The sequence below is a fragment of the Cavia porcellus genome, unplaced genomic scaffold (assembly GCF_034190915.1).
Source record: "Cavia porcellus strain 051 isolate PalLab524CR breed Dunkin Hartley unplaced genomic scaffold, mCavPor4.1 scaffold_2, whole genome shotgun sequence".
Lineage (NCBI taxonomy): Eukaryota > Metazoa > Chordata > Mammalia > Rodentia > Caviidae > Cavia > Cavia porcellus.
In genome coordinates this window covers 107,247,066-107,267,544 of record NW_026947485.1, presented here as the reverse complement: position 1 = coordinate 107,267,544, position 20,479 = coordinate 107,247,066, and the positions used below count along the sequence as shown (strand labels likewise).

The 20,479-nt window shown below is 36.5% G+C and overlaps 1 protein-coding gene and 1 non-coding gene across 2 annotated transcripts in view; one reads left to right on the top strand and one right to left on the bottom strand.

Annotated features, from left to right (window-relative positions):
- Window positions 1-1,904: 1,904 nt before the first annotated feature.
- LOC100719102 (cytochrome P450 2C23-like) overlaps window positions 1,905-20,479 on the bottom strand; it is a 37,064-nt gene continuing 18,489 nt past the window's right edge. The window contains exons 6-9 of the mRNA XM_013143282.2: window positions 9,756-9,897; window positions 8,695-8,882; window positions 4,332-4,473; window positions 1,905-3,075 (exon numbers count right to left, since the gene is read on the bottom strand). Of these exons, the coding sequence (XP_012998736.2) occupies window positions 2,894-3,075; window positions 4,332-4,473; window positions 8,695-8,882; window positions 9,756-9,897 (654 nt within the window). The 3' untranslated portion in view covers window positions 1,905-2,893. The remainder of the gene's footprint in view (window positions 3,076-4,331; window positions 4,474-8,694; window positions 8,883-9,755; window positions 9,898-20,479) is intronic.
- On the top strand, window positions 18,429-18,590 carry LOC111754516 (small nucleolar RNA SNORA53). The gene has a single exon (XR_002789194.1). It is a non-coding gene; the product is annotated as a small nucleolar RNA SNORA53 (small nucleolar RNA).

Below are 20,479 nucleotides of genomic sequence, written 5' to 3'. Positions count from 1 at the left end.
GACAGCTACTGACAGAAAAAGAGCTCAATAGAAATGAGACAGAGAATATTGGATGATAGGAACAGCTATTTTAGAGAAAATGACGTCTTAATAGGTAATACTGATTTAGTATCATCTTGTTTTGAAGTCTCATCTAGCTTTTGTTCTTCTGTCTCCAATGGTCTAAACAGGTTATATCTTATTGGATTTTATTATGTACGATAGTATAAGCAAAAACCTTTTAAAGACAAGGAGATTATACAGAAACCATTGTTCATTTTCTGTTAGTCGATTCTAAATACTCTGTAATGCTGTCATTCTCTTATATGGTTTTACATTGTTTTGATATACTTAATGCTACAGTATACGAAGTTGTACTCAAGCACTTCAAGGAAAGAGTCAATATGGTAACTACTTTTGGGTCGGAATTATCTGGTGGTGAAACACTATTTTGCTTAAATGGTTATGTTTTGATCTGCGCTGTTTTGCTGTTATGCCCTCTTTTTTCTCAATCTCCACTCCATTATTTACTTTTTTATTTTTATCCGTTTACTTAAAGGGAAAAAAGAGCAGGATATAATATAGTAACCCACTTTGACTTTCTATTATCTCAATTTGAAGCCCTGTATTACTCTCACCATCTTGTTTTTGACTGATGTTCCCCTATTCTGTTTTGCTGGATAGTATCAGGTTCGAAAGTTTAGGCATCAGCTGAGAAGATAATGAGATTCATTATAACGCCCATTCTCGTTGACTTTTATCTACTTTTGAAGACCTACAATGTCTCCAATGTTTTGGTTTTGTCGGTTTTGTTCTTTACTATTTTGTTCAATTGTATTATAACTAATGATATAGGCAATTCTATTAGAGATAGCGGGAGGCATTATGGTAACCATTGTTGATCACCTTGTATTATGTTTTTATATTATCTATTATGTCCACCCTTTTGACTTGACCGATTCTGTTCTGTTATATCTCATTTGGTTTTACTCTCTTCCAAAAAAGCAATAAGAATCGTGGGAGCAATGAAACCCAAAATGTATAATAGTCATTGTACAAAAGAGAGGAAAAGAAAGTGCTCTAAACTATATAACTGCATGTATATTTAAGTGTATAAGATAGAAAATGATATCACAGAGTTTTATTGGATCATTGAACAGAACTGTTTGCAGTATCATTGTTGGAATGTCCACTCTACAAGCTTTAATTTTGTGACTGGAACAATTATTTCTAAGATGGCAATATGTAATCCATTAACTAGTGATTTCTTACTGTTCATTTTTTTCTTCTGTAAATCTGTATAACTTGTACCCTTTCACTGTTTTTTTTTTTCTTTTCTCCTTAAATAAAAAAAAATAGTTCCTTATCACCTTGAGGAAGTCAGGAATCATCATTCCAACCCCCTAGGGAAAAGTCACTGCTGTTCCTCATTTGTCCCAAATTTAATCAATTTTTAGCTGAACTACTAATCTTATTGGCTAACTATGTTATGTTATGTCCCACCTTATGCCCAACTGCCTTGTGAGTTCCATTCCCCCTCCCCCACCTTGAACCCGTCTCTCCCCTTGATTTTGTCTGTAAAAGTCCCTGGAAAAGACAGAGTCCTTGGCAATCCATTCAGGACCCCTTCCTGTCTCACTCTCAGGCAGAAGCTTCCTTTCTTTCAAAAAATATATTCTGCTTTTAACCTCCATTGTTCCTAAAATTCATTCTTTGATTTTAGAGAACACGAATTCATAGACATAGTAGGTCAGGAGTTTCATTCTCCTGTATCAATAGTTGCAAAGACATAGGGTAGAGAAAAGAAAGATTTGTAATAGGGATTATCATTGAATTTTATGCATTTATTATATCCTGTTAAATTGCCTATAGCTCAATAAGAGGGATTTTTGAGACTTGAAATAAAATCACATATACAAAGGAAATGTATTGCAACAGTAAAGATTTATTTTATGAATGTGACAAAAATCATATAAGGGCTTTAAAATGGAAATAGGTTTACATAGTCCACTATATTAATCTATTTCAAAAATGACAATTACTTTATTTCCAAATCCACCAAAAGAGTGAAGGCTCTGTTTATTGATAATCTCTAATGAAAGCTTTCTGAAGGCCTGGTCTGGGTTCTCCTTGAGCATGGTTTATGTAGTACTCTACAGGTTATAAACATATTGGTTGCCCTTTTGTAGCTTTCTTTTTGAAAATATTTTATTTTAAAGATAATAAAATCCAACAAAACAGAACACAGCCAATCAAAACTGGTACAGAACTTCAAAGCAGGATACTAGGAAAACAACAGCTACCATAGAACATCTTACTATCTTCACAATAATTGTCCATTCCCTCAAGCATAGCAAAATCAAACCAAGAACAAAACAAAATAAAACCAATCAAAGCAGAATATCCAACAAAGCAAAACAATCAGAACAAAGCAAAACAGTGAGAACACTATTGGACTTCAAAGGCAAAGCAGAGGGAAATCCCCTATATCTGCTATGCTGCACACTGTCACCCTCCCAAGAGATGCTCAGACCACTGGTCCCAGGCCTGCAAAGTCAATCAAACAATACAAGCATTCAGTTGCTCTTTGTACCTTAGCTACTATCAACTCAGCCTGTCCTCCAGCCAGTTGCTTGGGGCAGAGGGGTGCCTGATTCTCAGAGTTCCTGCAGGTAGGCTCAGGGAGGTGCTATCTGGCGTTTCTCTTCGTGGAACCCCCATGGCTTGCCCTTTTGGAGTTTTCAAGACCCAGCCCTTTCTGTTAACAAGCAATTTGTAGATTGAAACAAATATTCATCTAATTTTACTGAGAAAGGGTTTCTGTCCTAGTATGGTAGCAGTATTCAAAGTGGGGAATTTAGAGGAAATGGAAAACAATTACTTTGATTGGAATGGCTAAAAGAAGTAAATTCTTTTATCTCGGTATCAGACAGAGCTTATAGGGTGGTGGGATATTGATAAACCCAGTAGTAATGGGTTTGGTATCTATTTCCTTTGGTTCCACCAAGGACTTCAGGGAGAAGTTTTGCAGAATGCTGGTGATAAACAGGAACAACTCCATACGGGCCAAACTCTCTCCAGCACAGGCCCGTTTTCCTAGAAGGAAGAAGCACTGGCATTAGCTCTTCTTGCTCCAAAAGTCATTGAAAACACTGAGCGGAAGTGGAACACTTAGTAAACTGCTTGTAGATAAATCGGTACTCTATTTTGAAAGGATTAATTGTCAATACATATCAAAATGCTCTAAAGAACTTCTCACTGTTCAGTAATTCTTCTGGGAATTTATTTGTGAGAACTAGAAATCCTCCTGTGAGGATGTATTAGGTGCATTGTTATTTGTGATGCTATGACCTGGACAAAACCTAGTTATCTATCTATAAGACTGCTAAAATAAATCACTGTTCATGTAACACACGGTGCATCCTACGCTTGTACATGAAAGTTGACCTAACACTATAAATCAGTGATGGTGAATCTTTAGAGCTCTCAGTGATACAAACAGCCCAGTGTGGCTCATTCACCACCACTGCTGTAGGCTTTTATCATAATACACAAAGTGAAAGCTGGTTATTAACAGATTGCACAGAATGAACAAACTTTCATTTTAAAAATATACATTGCATATACATAGACATGTGGAGCATATTTTATAAAATATTAAGTGACACCCCCATAATGTGAAGTTACAAATATTTATTTTCCTGTTTTTTGCTCTTCTGCATTGACCATTTTTATGTTGAACACTTTTTATCAACTTTGCTAGAAATAAAACATTTCATTTTACTTTTGAAAATACTACAAAGGATTAGATAGGATAATAAGGAGAAAAGAACACATGCTGATTATTCCTAAGTTGTCCTTATGGCCTTATGAGAGACAGTAATTAAGAGCCAAACAGTTCTTAGGCAAGAATATGTAGGAGTCTGAATTTTGGAGAAGGAAGATGTACATGATCATAATTCTTTGATGAACTTTGCCTTTAAGAATCAGAAAAGCAGTAAGAGTGAACAGTTAAAAACAAAGTCAGTGTTATAAAGGGAGAAATCAGGAGAGAAGTCTCCAAAAGCATGTCCCTTTGTCATAGGTAATGAATGCATGACATCTGAATTTAACTTGCTTTGACTTCTTAAAAAACTGGCATTACCAAACAATAAAATCGTCCCTGGGTTACTTCCCTGATTCTTTTTTGGTGTGCAGATTGTAATGGCTTCATCAAGATTTAGGAGGTTGTAACAGTCTGACTAACTTTGCTATCATCAGAGGATTACTTACTTATACTATAAATTTAATGAAAGCTAAACATTGCCAAGAATGTGCTTGCATGTGGTTCAGATAGAATACTTTGCATTTACCCAAGGAAAAAGGCACAAAGTAGTCTGTTTTCTTGAAACAGCCATTTTCATCCAGAAAGTGTCCCGGGTCAAATTTCTCTGGATTGGGAAACTCCTGGCAATCCAACAAGACTGAAGACAACAATGGTAATACAGTAGTTCCCTGGAACCAAGAAATGAAGAGTGTTTGTCTCTATATTTCTCTTTAATAAACAACTTGAATACTGTTAAAGTTTAGTGGATTGAGCACCTTCATGCTTGCCTGGTGAGTGACTGTCTCAAAGTAAAGCTGTTTCACGTGTACAATCATACAGCAGCCTTCACCTAGTAATAAGTTTCTCTGGTAGAAAAGCAATATTATGGCCAGTGTGAGTAATTAATAGTTGCAAAAGGGAAGTTTGCAACGCATATTGTCTAATCATGGATTGAGTTGTTGCTTCAAACTAGGAGACATTACTTTTTCACAATTTTATTTTTGTTCTGGGTTTATGTGAGTAGAAGAAAAGGAGAGCCCAAGTTTCAGATCTACTGAATAAAACCCTGCTTTTCTCACTTGTAAAACGGGGTCACCACCACCCAGGCTTTGCTCCTTGCCTCATGAGAGTTTGCGAGCTTTAGATGACAAAACAATAATGGGAACTGCTCTTTATATTGGATGCTTCACATTCGCCTGACATCACCTGGTTGTTTATAAATATCATTTAATTTTCTTATCAACTATATCCAGTAACAGTTTTCAGTAACAGAAATTGAAGTTTACGAGAGAAATAAACTTCCCTTCACGTTGCACTTTCGGCTAGTGCTATATAGTTAGCATTTCAATCAAGTTCTATCTAATTGTAAAGTCCTCCTATGTAAGTGAAAACTCCCCTTTTCCATTGTTTACTTGCTGTTATATTTCCTTAAGTTTTATGTGTACAATTATCGGGACCAGAAATACATGCACATGGTATGCAATACTTAAAATGCACCAAGTGGTATAAACGGAAGAAGCGCCCGTGTTCCCCAGACCAACTTGTCCCTGCGTTTCCACTTGATGCAGCCACTCTTACCAGTCGATGACACAGCTTCTGAGAGGCAGCCTATGGATTTTAGAAAGAGGACAAACACAGACTCCCTGTCTTCACACACATGGTGGCCTACGATAGTGCTGTGCAGCTCGCTTAGGATCCCATTTTAAAGTAGCCCTTTTAAATGGACACGTTTTAAAATGAGGATTTTTCTAGTCTTCAAATACGAAAAATATTGCCACAATGAATATCCTTATTTTGAAGAACATAGACACAAAGGGCAACTTCCTCATAGGGAAACTACTCTTCAAGTTGAATTTGAAACTACTCTTCAAGTTTTGAATTTTGATACACATTGCTTTCTGTAAAGGTTATTCCAATTAACACTATAATAAAAAATAATTTTTAAAATTATCCTCCCAACACACAAGTAAAAACATATACTTTAAAAATTTTTATTGCCAATATTTTATTTTGAGTGCATATTGTACACATTTAAAAAGCTATAATTATGTTTATTCAAATCTGTTTGTTTAGAGATATGTTCATACTTATTGTAGGAGGTCATTTTCTTTTTTAAGCATTAACTGTGCACTCTCAGGTACTATGTAGTTTCCTCTCAGTTTGCCCTCAGCGTGTGGGTATGTGTGTCATGTGTGTGTGATACTGAGGTTGGACCCAGGCGCTCACATGTGAGGTAAACACTGTATTTACTCCACTACATCCTCAGCCTTGCCATTTGTCTTTTGACTTTTTTTCTAGGCAGATTTTTTATGTGTAATCAAATCTTCAGTTTTTAGATTCGTGGTCCTCTAGGTCCCTTTCTTTTGGTCAATGCTAGGAAGTCTTTTATCACTGATAGATTTTACAATTTAATATTCCTACCTATATTTAAGCCATCAAGAATAAATTTTCAGGGCTGGGGATTTAGCTCAGCGGCATAAGCACCTGCCTTGCAAGCAGGCAGTCGTGAGTTTGATCCCCGGTACCGATAAGAAAAAAAGAAAAAAAATTTGAAAAAAAAAGAGTAAATTTTCAAGTAAGATATAAAGTAGGAATTTATTATTTTTTTCAACTCCTTTGGAAGTTTTTCTCTATGGAATAATCTGTATTTTTCCTCAAGGTTAAAAGAAAAAGGAGAGCTGGTTGTGGTGGTTTGCAGCCTGTAATCCTAGCACTCAGGAGGCTGAGGCAGGAGGATAATTGCAAGTTTGAGACCAGACTGGGGTACAAAGAGAGCTGAAGGCCAGTCTGAACTGACTAGTGAGACCCTGTCTCAAAAAGACAAAAACAAAAACAAAAACAGCCAAAAGGACTTTTAAAACTGCACCATTTCCATATATAATTTTGTGTGAATATGATTTTCTGTTTTACTTCTGGAATTTTTCATTTACTATTTTCAGATCATAACTGACCATAACTGAAACCAATGGAAAATGAATCTATGGATAAAGTGGACTACTTCAATTAGGTTTATTTCTAGACTTCACTCAGTTAATCTCTGACCGCCTATTCAAGAAGCTGCACTATACTACATTAACAATTGTTCCTTTATATTATGTTTTAATATTGGTAGGACTTATTCCTCTCTATTTTTCACCTATCAAAATTTGGATGTTTCTAGTTTTTAATTTATGTAAAAAAAAGTTACAGCTTTCATTAACATTTTAAAGTTTTCTTCCTTTTTTTGTGTGTGGGTCTTTTTCCTTTTTATCGGTACCGGGGATCGAACTCACGACTGCCTGCTTTCAAGGCAGGCGTTTATGCCGCTGAGCTAAATGCCCAGCCCCTAAAGTTTTCTTTCTTAATCCTTTTTTTTTTTTTTTTTTTTTTTTTTTTGAGACAGGTTTTCACTGTGTAGTTCAGGCTGGCCTTGAGTTCTCTCTGTAGCCCAGGCCGGCCTTGAACAGCAGTGATCCTCCTGCTTCAACCTCCTGTGTGCTCAGGTTACAGGAGTATATCACCACAGCTGGCTAAAGTTTTCTTCTTTATAGAGTTTTTGAATTTTGCTCTCTTTAAACTTTAAAATCTTGCAGATTTCTTGTTTATTTCTCAGTGTTTTATCCATGTTACTTTTATTAATAAAAAATTTCTTTCATTATGTTTTTAAAAAGTTTCTGTTTTATATACAGTGGTGACTGATTTTTTAAAATAATAATTTGTATCCAACTACTAACTATATATTTCTTCTGTTTTGCCATGGCCCTGCAGTGTTGTTTTTTTGGGCTTTGTTTTTTGTACCGGGGATTGAACTCACGACCTGGCACTTGACTAACAGGCACTTGTACCAATGAGCTAAACCTCTGGCTCTGCAGTAATTTCTTGTTTTCTAGGTGTAATTACATAAAGATACAAATTTCAACATCATTTTTTAAAATGAAGTATCTCTTGCTATTTTTTTCCAATTCTAGTTGATTAACACGGTCGATGTGCATGTTCTTATCTTACTCCTGACATTAATGGCAAGACTTTCAGTTTTACATCAATAAAGATGACTTGGGAGGTAAAATGCCTCTAGTTAGGAAGGTATTCATCTATTCCTATTTTACTAAGGATTCAAAAAGCCAAGAGTGGATATTAAATTATTGGGAGGATATTCTGAGACTATAACATAATCTCTTTCACAAATTCTATTTATATGGTGAATTTTCTTAAGGTGTATTTCCTAGCGTTGGACTATGGCTATATTCCTGATTATATTCTCATGTTACTGGTGTAGTATATTCAATAGCACTCTAGACTTATCTGTTAATAGACTTTGCACTGATATTTTTAAGGAGGATTGGTAGCTGTTTCTATTTTTGCAGTACTTTGGTCATATCTGCATCATTTCTTCCTCTTCTATTCTCTGAAACTGTTTTTATATAAATCCCAAACATGTAATCACTGTGGCAGACTGACAACATTCCCAGTATGCATGTAAACATTTTGCTAAATGCTAAGTACTTTACAACTATTAACTGTCAAGGACAGCAGTTTCCCAAATGTCTGGGTATATGAGATCCTGGGTGGAGAAAATTTGGACTAAAGGTCATGAGACATGGTTTCATTAAACATTTCCAATTCTTCTTCCTCTTTTAATGAAAAATCACATTTCTGCCCCCGGACCTTCATATCAGAGGAAATCACTGCTTATTTAATGCACTTAATCAGAGGAGGAAGAGGCCTTGGAAGCCTCAGGTGCCAGCCTCCCCTATTGCACGAAGGCAGAGAAAGGCCCGGAGGCAACAATAAGGCCTGAGTGTGCACTGCGCAGCAGCCACAGCCTGGAGACCCAGGCTCTGTGACTACAGCTTGCCTCAGCCACAGGCATCAAAAGCTCTCTCCTATCCAGACCCCTTTTATCCCAGGCAGTTTTCCCAGAGGCCTCTAACCTTGGGGATGACATATTGTCTGAATTTCGTGTCCTGGGTTACAGCATGGGGTAGGTTAGAAGGAAACAGGGTGATGTATCTTTGTATCTCATGCAGAAAGGCCTCTGTGTAGGGCAGCTTCATCTTGTCCTTCATGCTGGGGCTTCGGTTGCGTCCAATCACACGATCAATTTCTTCATGAACTTTGGCTGCAGGGGCATGAATTGTGAATGTTACTCAGGGTTATGATTGCCAGAGACTTGGAAATGCCCCAGAAACGCTTCTAAGGTATGATAGGAATTGGCCAGGAAAAGACCTCTAAGGTTAAAGCTTTGTTGGGAGGCAGCCCACTGCTCTGCTCCTGAGGGAATTTCTACTCTATTCTGGTGCAAATTCCAAAGATTTTGCTGCAGGAAACAAAGGATGGATCAGGCATGTCTCAGTGTTCAGTCTTATTTGGTTTGCTGTGTACTGGTAAGAAGACCTATGTAACAGGGAGTATGGTTTATCTCATGATCCTTAGCACAGCAGCTATAGAGTGAAGATGCTTAATCCTCAACCATCTTCTTCATCAGCTTCACCGGCTCTGACTGGCCCTTTGTGGGGGCGGCAGACAGAATTGTGTTGAGCATTGTAAACACTGGCTTCCTATAACCTGTGCTCTGAGAACAGGTTTAGGATTACCCAGCTATGACAAAATCATTTTTGAATTCCACTTCAAAGTTATATCAGAACTTTGAACATCCCTTTTGGGGAATTTGAGCTTTACCCAGTAGGAAAATCAAAGTCTGGAACCTTAAATAACTTGTTTGTGGTCTAACAGCCGGGCAGTTGTGGGCCCACATGCGATGCCCTCATTTCATTAGAGCTGTGGCGCTGTACCTCTCATATATGAGATTTGGGATGCAACAGCCCCTCTATTTTTAAGCTTGAACAAAAGTATCATTAGATTGAATTGTGACGTACAAAAGCAAGAAACCGTGAAGGGCCCTTTGCATTTGTGAGGAAACCCGGGGAAAATGAAGCCTCACAGACCTGCCCCCTGCCCCAAGGTCAAGACCTGTCCAGCCCATTTGGGGTACCTTCCACCTCTGGGTATTTCATTAGGAGCAGCAGCCCAAATCTCAGGGTGATACTGGTTGTTTCTGTTCCTGCTGTAAATAAATTAGATCCACAGGCTGCCAAGTTCTCCAAATTAAATTCAGATTCTGGCTTGTATTTTTCCTGTAGATGGAAGTTACCGGCCACATGAGTTAAGAAGGCAGAAACAGCTTTTGTAGGGTTATTATAGAGATTACAAGGTCAATGGCTCTGACTATATGCTTCATATATATAAACAGCCAGCGAATGACACATTCTTTTATTATTATATTTTATGGAGAATACTAGATGGAAGATCTATGCAAGCACATTTAGGGAAGCTCACTGGTTCATGACTCATCTGCCTCCTTTACTGAGACTCCAGATGTGCCCAGATCCACCTGTTCTCATACAATATTCAACACTGTTAGCAGCACTTCTAATGCGAAAAACTGGACATTTTGATTCATAATTTTTTACATGGTCTCTATCAATTGCTTAGAAAACAAATTGATTCAGGACTTCAAAATGGTAAATGAACATTTCTATTTTAAAGTGATTTCATTAAAAATAAAACAAACAAGGCCTAAGTCTTTTGTATCCTTAGCCTCAAAAACAGTACATGGCACTTAGAATTTGTTGACAAAATTAATGTTTAATGACGTAGGACTAAACTAATACTAATTTCCATATTTACTATATTTAACTTATTTTCATTGCTGATTTTCTTGGTGAACTTTTACTATATTGGTTTTGAATTTGCATAAAGTAGTAAAATACTTGTTTTAAAAATTATTTATTTGCCATTTTCACTATGTTAGTTTTTCCTACCCATGAGCAGAGGTATCTTTCCATTTTCTAATATTCTCTTTGATCTCCTTTTTTAGAGTACTGTAATTTTCAATTACAAATATCTTACTTTGTTAGACTGATTCCCAAGTACTTCATTTTTTTGACACTATTGTGAAAGGTGTCCTCTAATTTCTCTCTCACTAAATTTATTGTTATTGTACAAGAATGTGATTGAGTTTTGAGTGCTGATTTTGTATCCAGCCATACTACTGAATTTGGTTATTCTACAAATCTTTTGGTGGAGTTTTTGAGTATGTAGAGTACCACGTCATCTGCAAAGAATGATAATTTAATTTTTTCCTTTATTTTCCTTATTCCTTTTATTTCTTATTCTTGCCTAATTGCTCTGGGTAATGTTTCCAGAACTATAGTGAATAGGAGTGGTGACAATGGACATCCTTATTTTCTTCCTGATTTTAGAGTAAAAGTTTTCAGTTTTTGTCCATTTAGTATGATGCTGACTCTTGGTTTGTCAAATTGAGAAAAATGTTCAACATTACGGTAATTCAAGAGATACAAATTAAGACAACACTGAAATTCCATTTTATGCCAGAAAGAATGGCTGTTATCAAGAAATAACAACCAATAACAAATCCTGGAGGGGCTGTGGGGAAAAAGCAACTCCTCTCCACTGTTGGTGGGAATGTAGACTGGTGCAACCACTGTGGAAACCAAGAGGGAGATTCCTCAAAAAACTAGGATTAGAGGTCCCATTTGACCCAGCTATTCCTTTTCTTGGTGTCTTCCTGGAAGAACTGAAAACATCATACCACATTGATACATGTGCACACATGTTTACAGCAGCACAATTTGTAATAGCCAGATCTTGGAAACAACCCAGATGATCATCAACTGAGGAATGGATAAAAAATATTTTTTATACTACTACTGAGTATTGAGGTACTAATCAGCCACAAAGAAGAATAAGCAAAACATTTTTAGGTAAATGGATGCACCTTGAGATGATACTCTTAAGTGAAATAAATCACATGTATACATATCACACTGTTTTTCTGGTGTGAGATACTGAATGTGTAAAGAAGGACCAAAGTGTCTAAAAGGTGTTGTGAAATAGGAAGAAATTGTTCAAAAGGAAGGGGAACTAGGGAGGGGGAGGGAGAAAGGAAGGAAGGGAAAATAAACAAACAAAAGAGTTTATACCCAAGTGAAATAAATTGGAAACACATGTTTAAATATCACATTGCTTCTCTGGTGTGAGACACTGAAAGGGTAAATAAGACCAAAAAATGTGTAACAGATACTGCGAAATAGGAAGAGGATACTCAATGGGAAGGAGAACAAGAGATGGGGATGGAAAGGAGAAGAAAAAGAGAATAGAAGGGGTAAAATGGAAACAAAGCTTTGTAAATAAGAAGAGAAAGGGGTTGAAGAGAAGAGAGTAGGCTGGGGAAAAAAGAACCAAGATGTATCATGTACAGGTAGTACAAGCTCCCTCTGGTGAATGTGATCATTATGGATATTTAATGTGTACAAAAAATGGCTCAAAAATTTTAAAATAAGTAATTACTCATTTTGAAAGCTCTGAATCAAAATTTTCTCCACAAGTTTCTTTTCTGTTGTTGTTATTTGTTTCCTTTAGTGCTCACTGACACAGAGTCTGTCTTGATATGCAGCCCAGGCCAATCTGAAACATGCTGTGGAGCTCAGGCTGGCCTCAGATTTGACCTGTGTACCAAAATTCCTGACTTCCACTCAGTTTCGTTATACCATGCTTCTCCTGTTCATATCAAAATGGGATTATTTCTGCACATGAAAGTCAAAATGGTAGGCAGATTGTTACTTTCTACTTGGAATCCTTTCTGTCTTTAGCCAGAGTGAAGAATACTGAGCATTTTAAGTAACTCCTTCACAACAAAAGTTAAATTGTTTGTTATAAAAATCTTTTGGGGATTTCCAGGAAAATGATGGAGGAGCAAGCCACAGAGAGAGTGTCTGAAATCTGCTATACAGACACTAAACTATAGCAACATGAGGAAGAGAAGAAAGAGGAGAGTGCATCCCCTGGACCAGGGAAGGATCTAAAGTAAGAACTGAAGCCTACAGGGAGAATGAAGAGAGGAACTTCAACGTAGGAGGTGGCAGCAGTCGGTTCCATCTCCCTGAGCTGGGACTCACTATGTGGGAGGAACAGTTCAAACCTGCAGACACACAGTGACAGCTGGCGACCCCAGAGGCCTCCATGGAGAGACACAGCAGTAGAGGGGAGCAGTGGATGTAGGGGACAGCACTGCCTGAGAGTGAGTGCTGTAGGATCGGACATTCATAGGGATAAGGTGATGGGCCAAAAGCTCAGAACTCAGGACAATTGGGTGGGCCCATTTAGCAGCTACCAGATGAGCTCAAGCAGGCAGAAGCCACAGTGACTGCTTCAGGCTGATCAGGTCTGATCCCAGCTCATGGCCAGAAACCAGCCTGAACTTCAGGGAAAATAAAGGTACAGCCTCACTGAGATTATCCACAACCCTGCTGTAAAGCTACTGCTGGCTCACTGGGATAAATTGACATGGATCTGGATTCCCCATGTTGCCTACCAGAGACAGCAGAGGAAAATCTTGAAGTGGACTTTTTTATTTGTCCTGTCTCTATTTTCTTTTTTCCCCTTCATTATTTTATCTTGATTTTATATGAATGTGAAGGTAGCTTCTAATTTATTTTGGTTGTTGTTCTGTTCTGTTCTTTCTTTTCTTTTTTTCCTTCTCTCTATCCCTCCTCTTTTCTGCACTAATTTCCTAAAGTTTGTGTGATCCTTCTTTGTCCTCTAGTCTTGCTTCTCTCTTCTTCTTCTCTATTTCTCTATTTTTCCCCTACCCCTTTTTAAAATTTCCTCCACTAGTGTAAAATTCACATACTGAGGGTTTACTTCACACAATTTCCTTGTTTTAGATTTTTTTGCATAACCACACATCTAGTTCATATGGTTAAAGGTGGCAAATTAATGGATACTTCGTCTGTCATTTCTAGGCTGTGTTTGATGCTATTGTTATTGCTAATTGTACCAGTTTAGCCAAAGTGACATAATTGTTCTAACCAGATGTTCTTCCTGGTATTCCAAGACTGAGGTTGCCTCGGGTCACAGAAAATACTGTGGGCTAGTGCCAAAGAGCAAGAAGCTGAGCCAAATAGGCAGCAACTTCTCATCCTCAATAAACAGAAGAGGTAGGGATCTTGCAACAGACTCAAAACTCCCAAACAAGCTACACCTGAAGACATTGCTCACAAGTAGTCATTTCCTAAGAATTTTACATTCTAGCAATAAAGCAATACACCATAGACAATTTACAAGAATTGACTCAAGGATTAAACTAAAAGAAAACAGAAAATGAGAAGACATTTAAATAAGATGCAACCCTTGACATCCAGTTCACCAAAGGCAAACCCAGTGAGCAATGAGGTGAAATAATACAAAAGCTCCCCACCTGGCCTCTCTGAAATGTTAACAACAAAGCAACTGAATGAAGCTCTGGAAGAAATCAAATCGGAAATAATTTTTCAGGTAACTACGCTTATGGTGACCACAATGAAAAACATGCTTAGTGACTAGAGAAGATACAGATTTTAAAAAGAGGAGCTTAGGAAAATGATGGAAACCATGAATGCTCAACACAGAAAAGAAACAACACAGAAAAGAAACAAGTTCCATAAAACAGATTTAAGTAGATATCCAGGAAACTAAAAATTCTGTCATAAGTATCTACAGCATAATAAACCAATGTAAGGACAGAATCTCAGACATAGAAGACAGACTTCTGATTAGTGATCAAGAAAAGAAAGATTTCTTAGAGAAAGCAAGTCCCGCCTGGGAACCAGCATCATTTGTGGCCACCATAGGATGAGAGACAGCCAGACACAAGCCTCTCCCTGTGAGTCAGTCCATTCTCAGACTGGGGGAAGAAAGAAAAAAGCCACACAAGGCAGCATGCCCCATCTGGGAACCAGCATCATATGCAGGCCACTGCCAGTCTGGGGACAGGAAGACCCCAGCCCCTTCTGGTGAATGGACCGGCAGGCAAGGTGTACCAATCCCGTCCCTCCTGTAAGCAACTGGCTGATCTGGAGAAAAACAGGCTATGATGATAGCTATCAAGGTGAAATGCAATTGGATACAAATGGTGCTTTGATGTTTCACTGACATTGCAGGTCTAGGGCCAGTGGTCTGATCACAGGTTTACAGGATAGCAGTATGCATTTTGGCATCTGGGGGCATCTCCTTCTCAGGGTTATAGCCATTGTTGACTCCCTATGTTTTTTTTTTTTTTTTTTTTTTAAGTCCTATATCATTTGCATTGTTTTGTGGGATTGGGTTTTATTCTCTTTTGTTTTGTTTGATTATGTTAAATCTGATGACATCAGCAGCTATTTTGAAGATAACAAGATATATTATGGTAGAAATCCTGGATTTGCTATTGGTTTGTTTTGAAGTCCTTTATTGCATTCATTGTTTTGTCTGTACTGTTTTTATTCTATTCTGTTCTGTTTGATTTTTACTATGTCTGAGGTATCTGCAGCTATTTTAAAGACAACAAGAGGCATTATGATAACCATTGTTGATTTTGTATTGTTTTGAAGTCCTGAGTCACTTACACTGGTTTGTTTTGATTGGCTTTGTTCTGTTTTATTTTGTTTGGTTTTATTCTCTTTAAAATAAAAACTTAAAAAAGAATCCAGAAATTCAACACAAGAATAGATTAAAAGCTCTTAGGGAAAACAGACAAATCATCTCTAAATAAATGGAAGTCCATCAGAATCACAGCTAACTTCTCAACACAATTCTTAAGTCAAGAAGAGCTTGAAGTATTTCAAGTTCTGAAAGAAAAGAACTTCCAACCCAGATTGATGTATCCTGAAAAACTATCTTTCAAAATTGATGGAGAAATAAAATACTCCAATGACAGAGAACACCTGAAGAAATTCATGAACACCAAACAAGCATTACAAAATGTTCTGAAGGCCATTCTAAAAGAGATAACATGGACTAAAACTCCATGAACTCTAATAGAAGGAATCACCAGGCAAGGAAAACAATTAAACAGAGGGGATAAAAAGGGATCAACAATAGGAAATAACATGACAAGGATAAGTCAGTATATATCAGTTGTAGTCATTAATGTTAATGGTCTCAGTGCATCGATCAAAAGACACAGACAGGCAGAATGGATCAAGAGGCAAGATCCAACAATATGCTACATACAAGAAACACATTTAATTCAAAAGGAAATTCACAATTCTAAAGTCAGAGGTGGAAAACAATATTCCATGTGACAAGATACAGAAGAGACAGGGGTAGCTATTCTATTTGCAGACAAAGTAAATTCAAGGCAAGACTGATTAACAGAGACAAAGGTCACTACATACTTAGAATGGGAACAATCCAAGAATAGAAAACAATCATAAATATGCATGCAAAAAATACCAATGCACTCAACTATATAAAACAAAAATTAATGGACATAAAAAAATTAAATAGACACTAATATAACGGTATTTGGGGATATTAATAACCCACTGTTACAAATAGATCAACTAGACAGAAGATCAACAATATTACAACTTAACTTTTAAACGAATGTGTAGATGTTGACAGAATGTTATAGCCTATAACATCGGAATACACATTCTTCTCAGCTGTATACAGGTATTGCTCAAAATAGACCACATACTAGCTCGTAGAACATTCTTATGTAAATGCAAAAGAACTGAAGTTATCCCATGCATATTATCAGATCTCAGTATAATGAAACTAAACATCAGTGGCAAAAGAAACCATATAAACTGCATAAACACATAACTACAAAAACTACATAAACACATGGAAATTAAGTACCACTCCTGAACAACAAATATATGAAAGATGAAATTAAAGAAGAAATTAGACAGTTTCTACAATTAAATAACAGCAGTACAACATATTGGAACTTATAGGACACAATGAAAGCAGTCCTACAGGGTAAATTTATAGCAGTGAATACCCATATCAAGAAAATAGAGTGAGCTCAAATAAACAGTTTAATATTGAACCTAAAACTTTAAAAAAAAAAAAAGAAGAGCAGGTCAAACCCAAAGCTTGTATGAGGGAGAAAATTATAAAGAGCAGAGCAGAAATTTATGTGATGGAAACTAAGAAAACAATACAAAGAATGAATGAATGAAAGAGTTGCTCATTTGAAAGATTAAATAAAACTGACAAACCCCTTAAACAACCATATCAAAAAAAGGAAAAAGACTCAAATTCACACAATTAGGAATGAAAAGGGTGAAATTACAATGGAACCTACACAAATCTAGATTATCTATACCTACTTTGAGAACTTGTATTCTAATAAGATGAAACATGTAGAAAAAAATGGACAGATTACTAGATACATATAAATTACCAAAGCTGAATCAAGAAGATATAAAAATTCTAACTAAACCAGTATCAATCAATGACATTGAAGATATAATGAAAACTCTACCAAAAAAGAAAAGCCTCAGCCCTCACTGCTGAGTTCTACAAGAAATTTAGAGAAGACCTAATATCACCACTTCTCAAACTCTAATGGAATTGAAAGAGAAGCAGTACTCCCAAATTCATTCTTGGAATGAATTTACTCTGATACCAAAACCAGAGAAGAAGCCAACTAAGAAAGACAATTATAGGCCAATCTCCCTAATGAACATAGGCACAAAAATCCTCAGTAAGACACTGGCAAAAAAGAATGTAGTGAAACATAATACACCATGATAATACACCATGACCGAGTAGGATTCATCACAAAGATGTAGGGATGATTCAACATATATAAATCAATCAATGTAATACAGCATATTAACAGAGCCAAGGAGAAAAACCATGTGGACATGTCAATAGCTGTGGAAAAAGCTTTTGATAAAATGTAACATGCATTCATGATAGAAACCCTATAGAAAATCAGAATAGATGGTCTTTATCTCAATCTGATAAAAGCCATCTATGATAAACCAACAGCCAAAATCATGGCAAAAACTGAGTTTTCACTCTAAAATTAGAAATAAGATAAGGACGTCCAGTGTCATTATTCTTATTCAGTATAGTTCTGGAAATTTTAGCCAGAGTAATTAAATAAAAGAAAGAAAGAAATGGAATAAGGACAAAGAAGTTAAATCATCATTATTTGTGAATGACATGATACTTTACACAGAAGACCCAAAAACTCCACCAGAAGACTTTTAGATTTAATAACCAAGTTCAGTAGCATAGCTGGATATGAAACCAACACTCAAAACCCAGTAGCCTTCCTGTGCACAAATAACAAATTCACTGAGAGGGAAATTAGGGAACAATGCTTTTCACAATAATATCCAAAAAATGAAATACCTAGTAATCAGTCTAACACAGGAAGCAAAAGATCTCTACATGGAAAATTATAGTGCTCTGAAAAAGGATATCAAAGAGGATATCAGAGAATGGAGACATCCCTTGCTCTTGGGTAGAAAGAACCTACATAGTGAAAATGACCATACTTCCAAAATTGTTATACAGATTTATTGTAATTCCAATCAAACTTCAACAGTGTATCACACAGAATTAGCAAAATGAATCCTAAAATTCATCTGGAACCAGAAGAGACCTAGAATAGTAGAGGCAATTTTGGGCAACAAAGGCAAGGCAGGAAGCATCACAATCCCAGACTTGAAATTGTACTACAAAGCCCTTGTGATAAAAACAGCATAGTACTGACAAACAAGCAAACAAACAAACAGACCTGAGGATCAATGCAACACATTAGACGATCCAGAAACAACTCTAGACATACTTAGCCAATTTATCTTTGACAAAGAGGCCAAACATGTTTACTGGAAGAAAGCCTCTTTAATAAATGGTGCTGGATGTATAGTCAAAGGCATGTGAGAGAAACACCTGCATCTTAGTCCAAGGTTCTGATAGAAATGATATGCAGTTATGCTGTCATTTTTTACTACTAGGATTCAACTGGTGTGTGAACATTTAGTTAATGATGCAAACCTCTGCTAAATTAATACATGCAACTATGGAAATAAGTCTCATTTCCTAAAAAAAGTAAATAAAAGAAAAACATAAATGGTGCTGAATAAACTGGCTTTGCACATGCTGAACATTAAAATTAGACCCGTATCTTTCCAATGAACTAAACTAAAATCAAAATGGATCAAAGATCTAAACATTAAAACATAAACATTAAATCTGCTGGAAGACAGAATAGGTAAAACTCTTGAAGATACTGGGGTAGGCAAAGACTTTATGAACAAAACTCCAATCGCAGAGGAATCATAAAGAATCAACAACTAGGAACTCATTAAAAAGTTTCTGCACAGCAACAGAAACTACCAATAAAGTGAAGAGAAAACCCACCATGTTGGAAAAAATTTTGGAAGGCTTTTTCTCAGACAAAGGATTACAATTGAAAAATGTATAAAGAAGCCGGGAATTTAGCTCAGTGGCACAAGCATTTGCCTGGCAAGCACAGGCTCCTGAGTTCAACCTCTGGTTTCCCCCACAAAAGAAAATATATAAAGAACTCAAAACAATTATAGCCAATTATATAACAATTATATCAGAAAGACCTAATTTAGAGATGGGCATCTGAGATGAACACACAGTTTTCAGATGAAGAAATGCAAACAGCAAATAAATACATGAAAAAATGTGCAACATCACTGATCACTCAAGAGATGAAAAGTAAAACAACACTGAAATTCCATCTTACTCCAGAAATAATGGCTATTATCAAAAATCAACCAATAACAAATGCTGGAAGGGCTATCAAGACAAAAGAACCCTTCTGTTGGTAAGGAGTACAACTCACTGTGGAAATTAGTGTGGAGATTCCTCAAAAAAGTAGGACTAGAGGTTCCATTTTACCCAATTATTCCCCTCCTTGCTATTGTTCCAAAAGAATTAAAAGCGTCACATCAAAGCAATATACACACCCCCATGTTGACAGTGGCACAGTTTGTAATAGCCAAATCCTGGAAACAGCCTGAATGCCCACCAACTGGTGATTGAATAAAGAAGATGGGGTTTAAAAAAAAATACAATGTAGTACTACTTTGTCATAAAGAAAGATACATTTGAGACATTTCTAGGTAAATGGATGGACCTTGAGAACATGCTCTTAAGTGAATTAAATTGGATACACACATAAAATACCACACATTGTTTCTCTGATGTGAGAAAGTATAAATAAGGCCAAAACTGAATAACAGGTATTGTGAAGCAAATGTTCAAATGGAGAGGGGAATAAGGGAGGGAGAGGGGAAAGGAAAGAAGGGAAAAGTAAAAAAGAAAAGAAGGAAAAATTGGAAGCAAAGCTTTTATAAGTGGGGAAGGGAAAAGGGGTTGAAAGGAGGGTAGTGGAATGGGAAAAAAGAATCAAGGTGTATCATATACACAGGTACAAAGTCTCTATGATGAATATAATCATTATGTGTATCTAAAATGTACCAATCAAATGTGGTCAAAAAATAATTTTTTTGAGACAAAGTCTCACCATGCAGTGCAAACTAGCCTTGAATTCACTTATGTAGCCCACGCTAGCCTCAACCTCATGGCGATCCTACAGGTGTGCACTACGTGGTGTCCACGCCTGGTTAAAAGTCTTTGATGGTAAAGAAAGATAAGATGAAAACAGAAATATCAAAATGCATCTCACTGATGTTCTAGCTCTGTAATTTAACTAAGTAGGATGGACTTTACATTTTATTCAATTCTTAACACAGTTTAAATCTCTTTAAGTAGTAAGGCTATAGAGTTTTAATATTAAAATGAAACAGAACAAAACTAGTAGGAAGGAGGAACACTGCACAATTTTCTATTCATCTTCTATTGATAGTTACCTTCCAGAAATATAGAAATAGA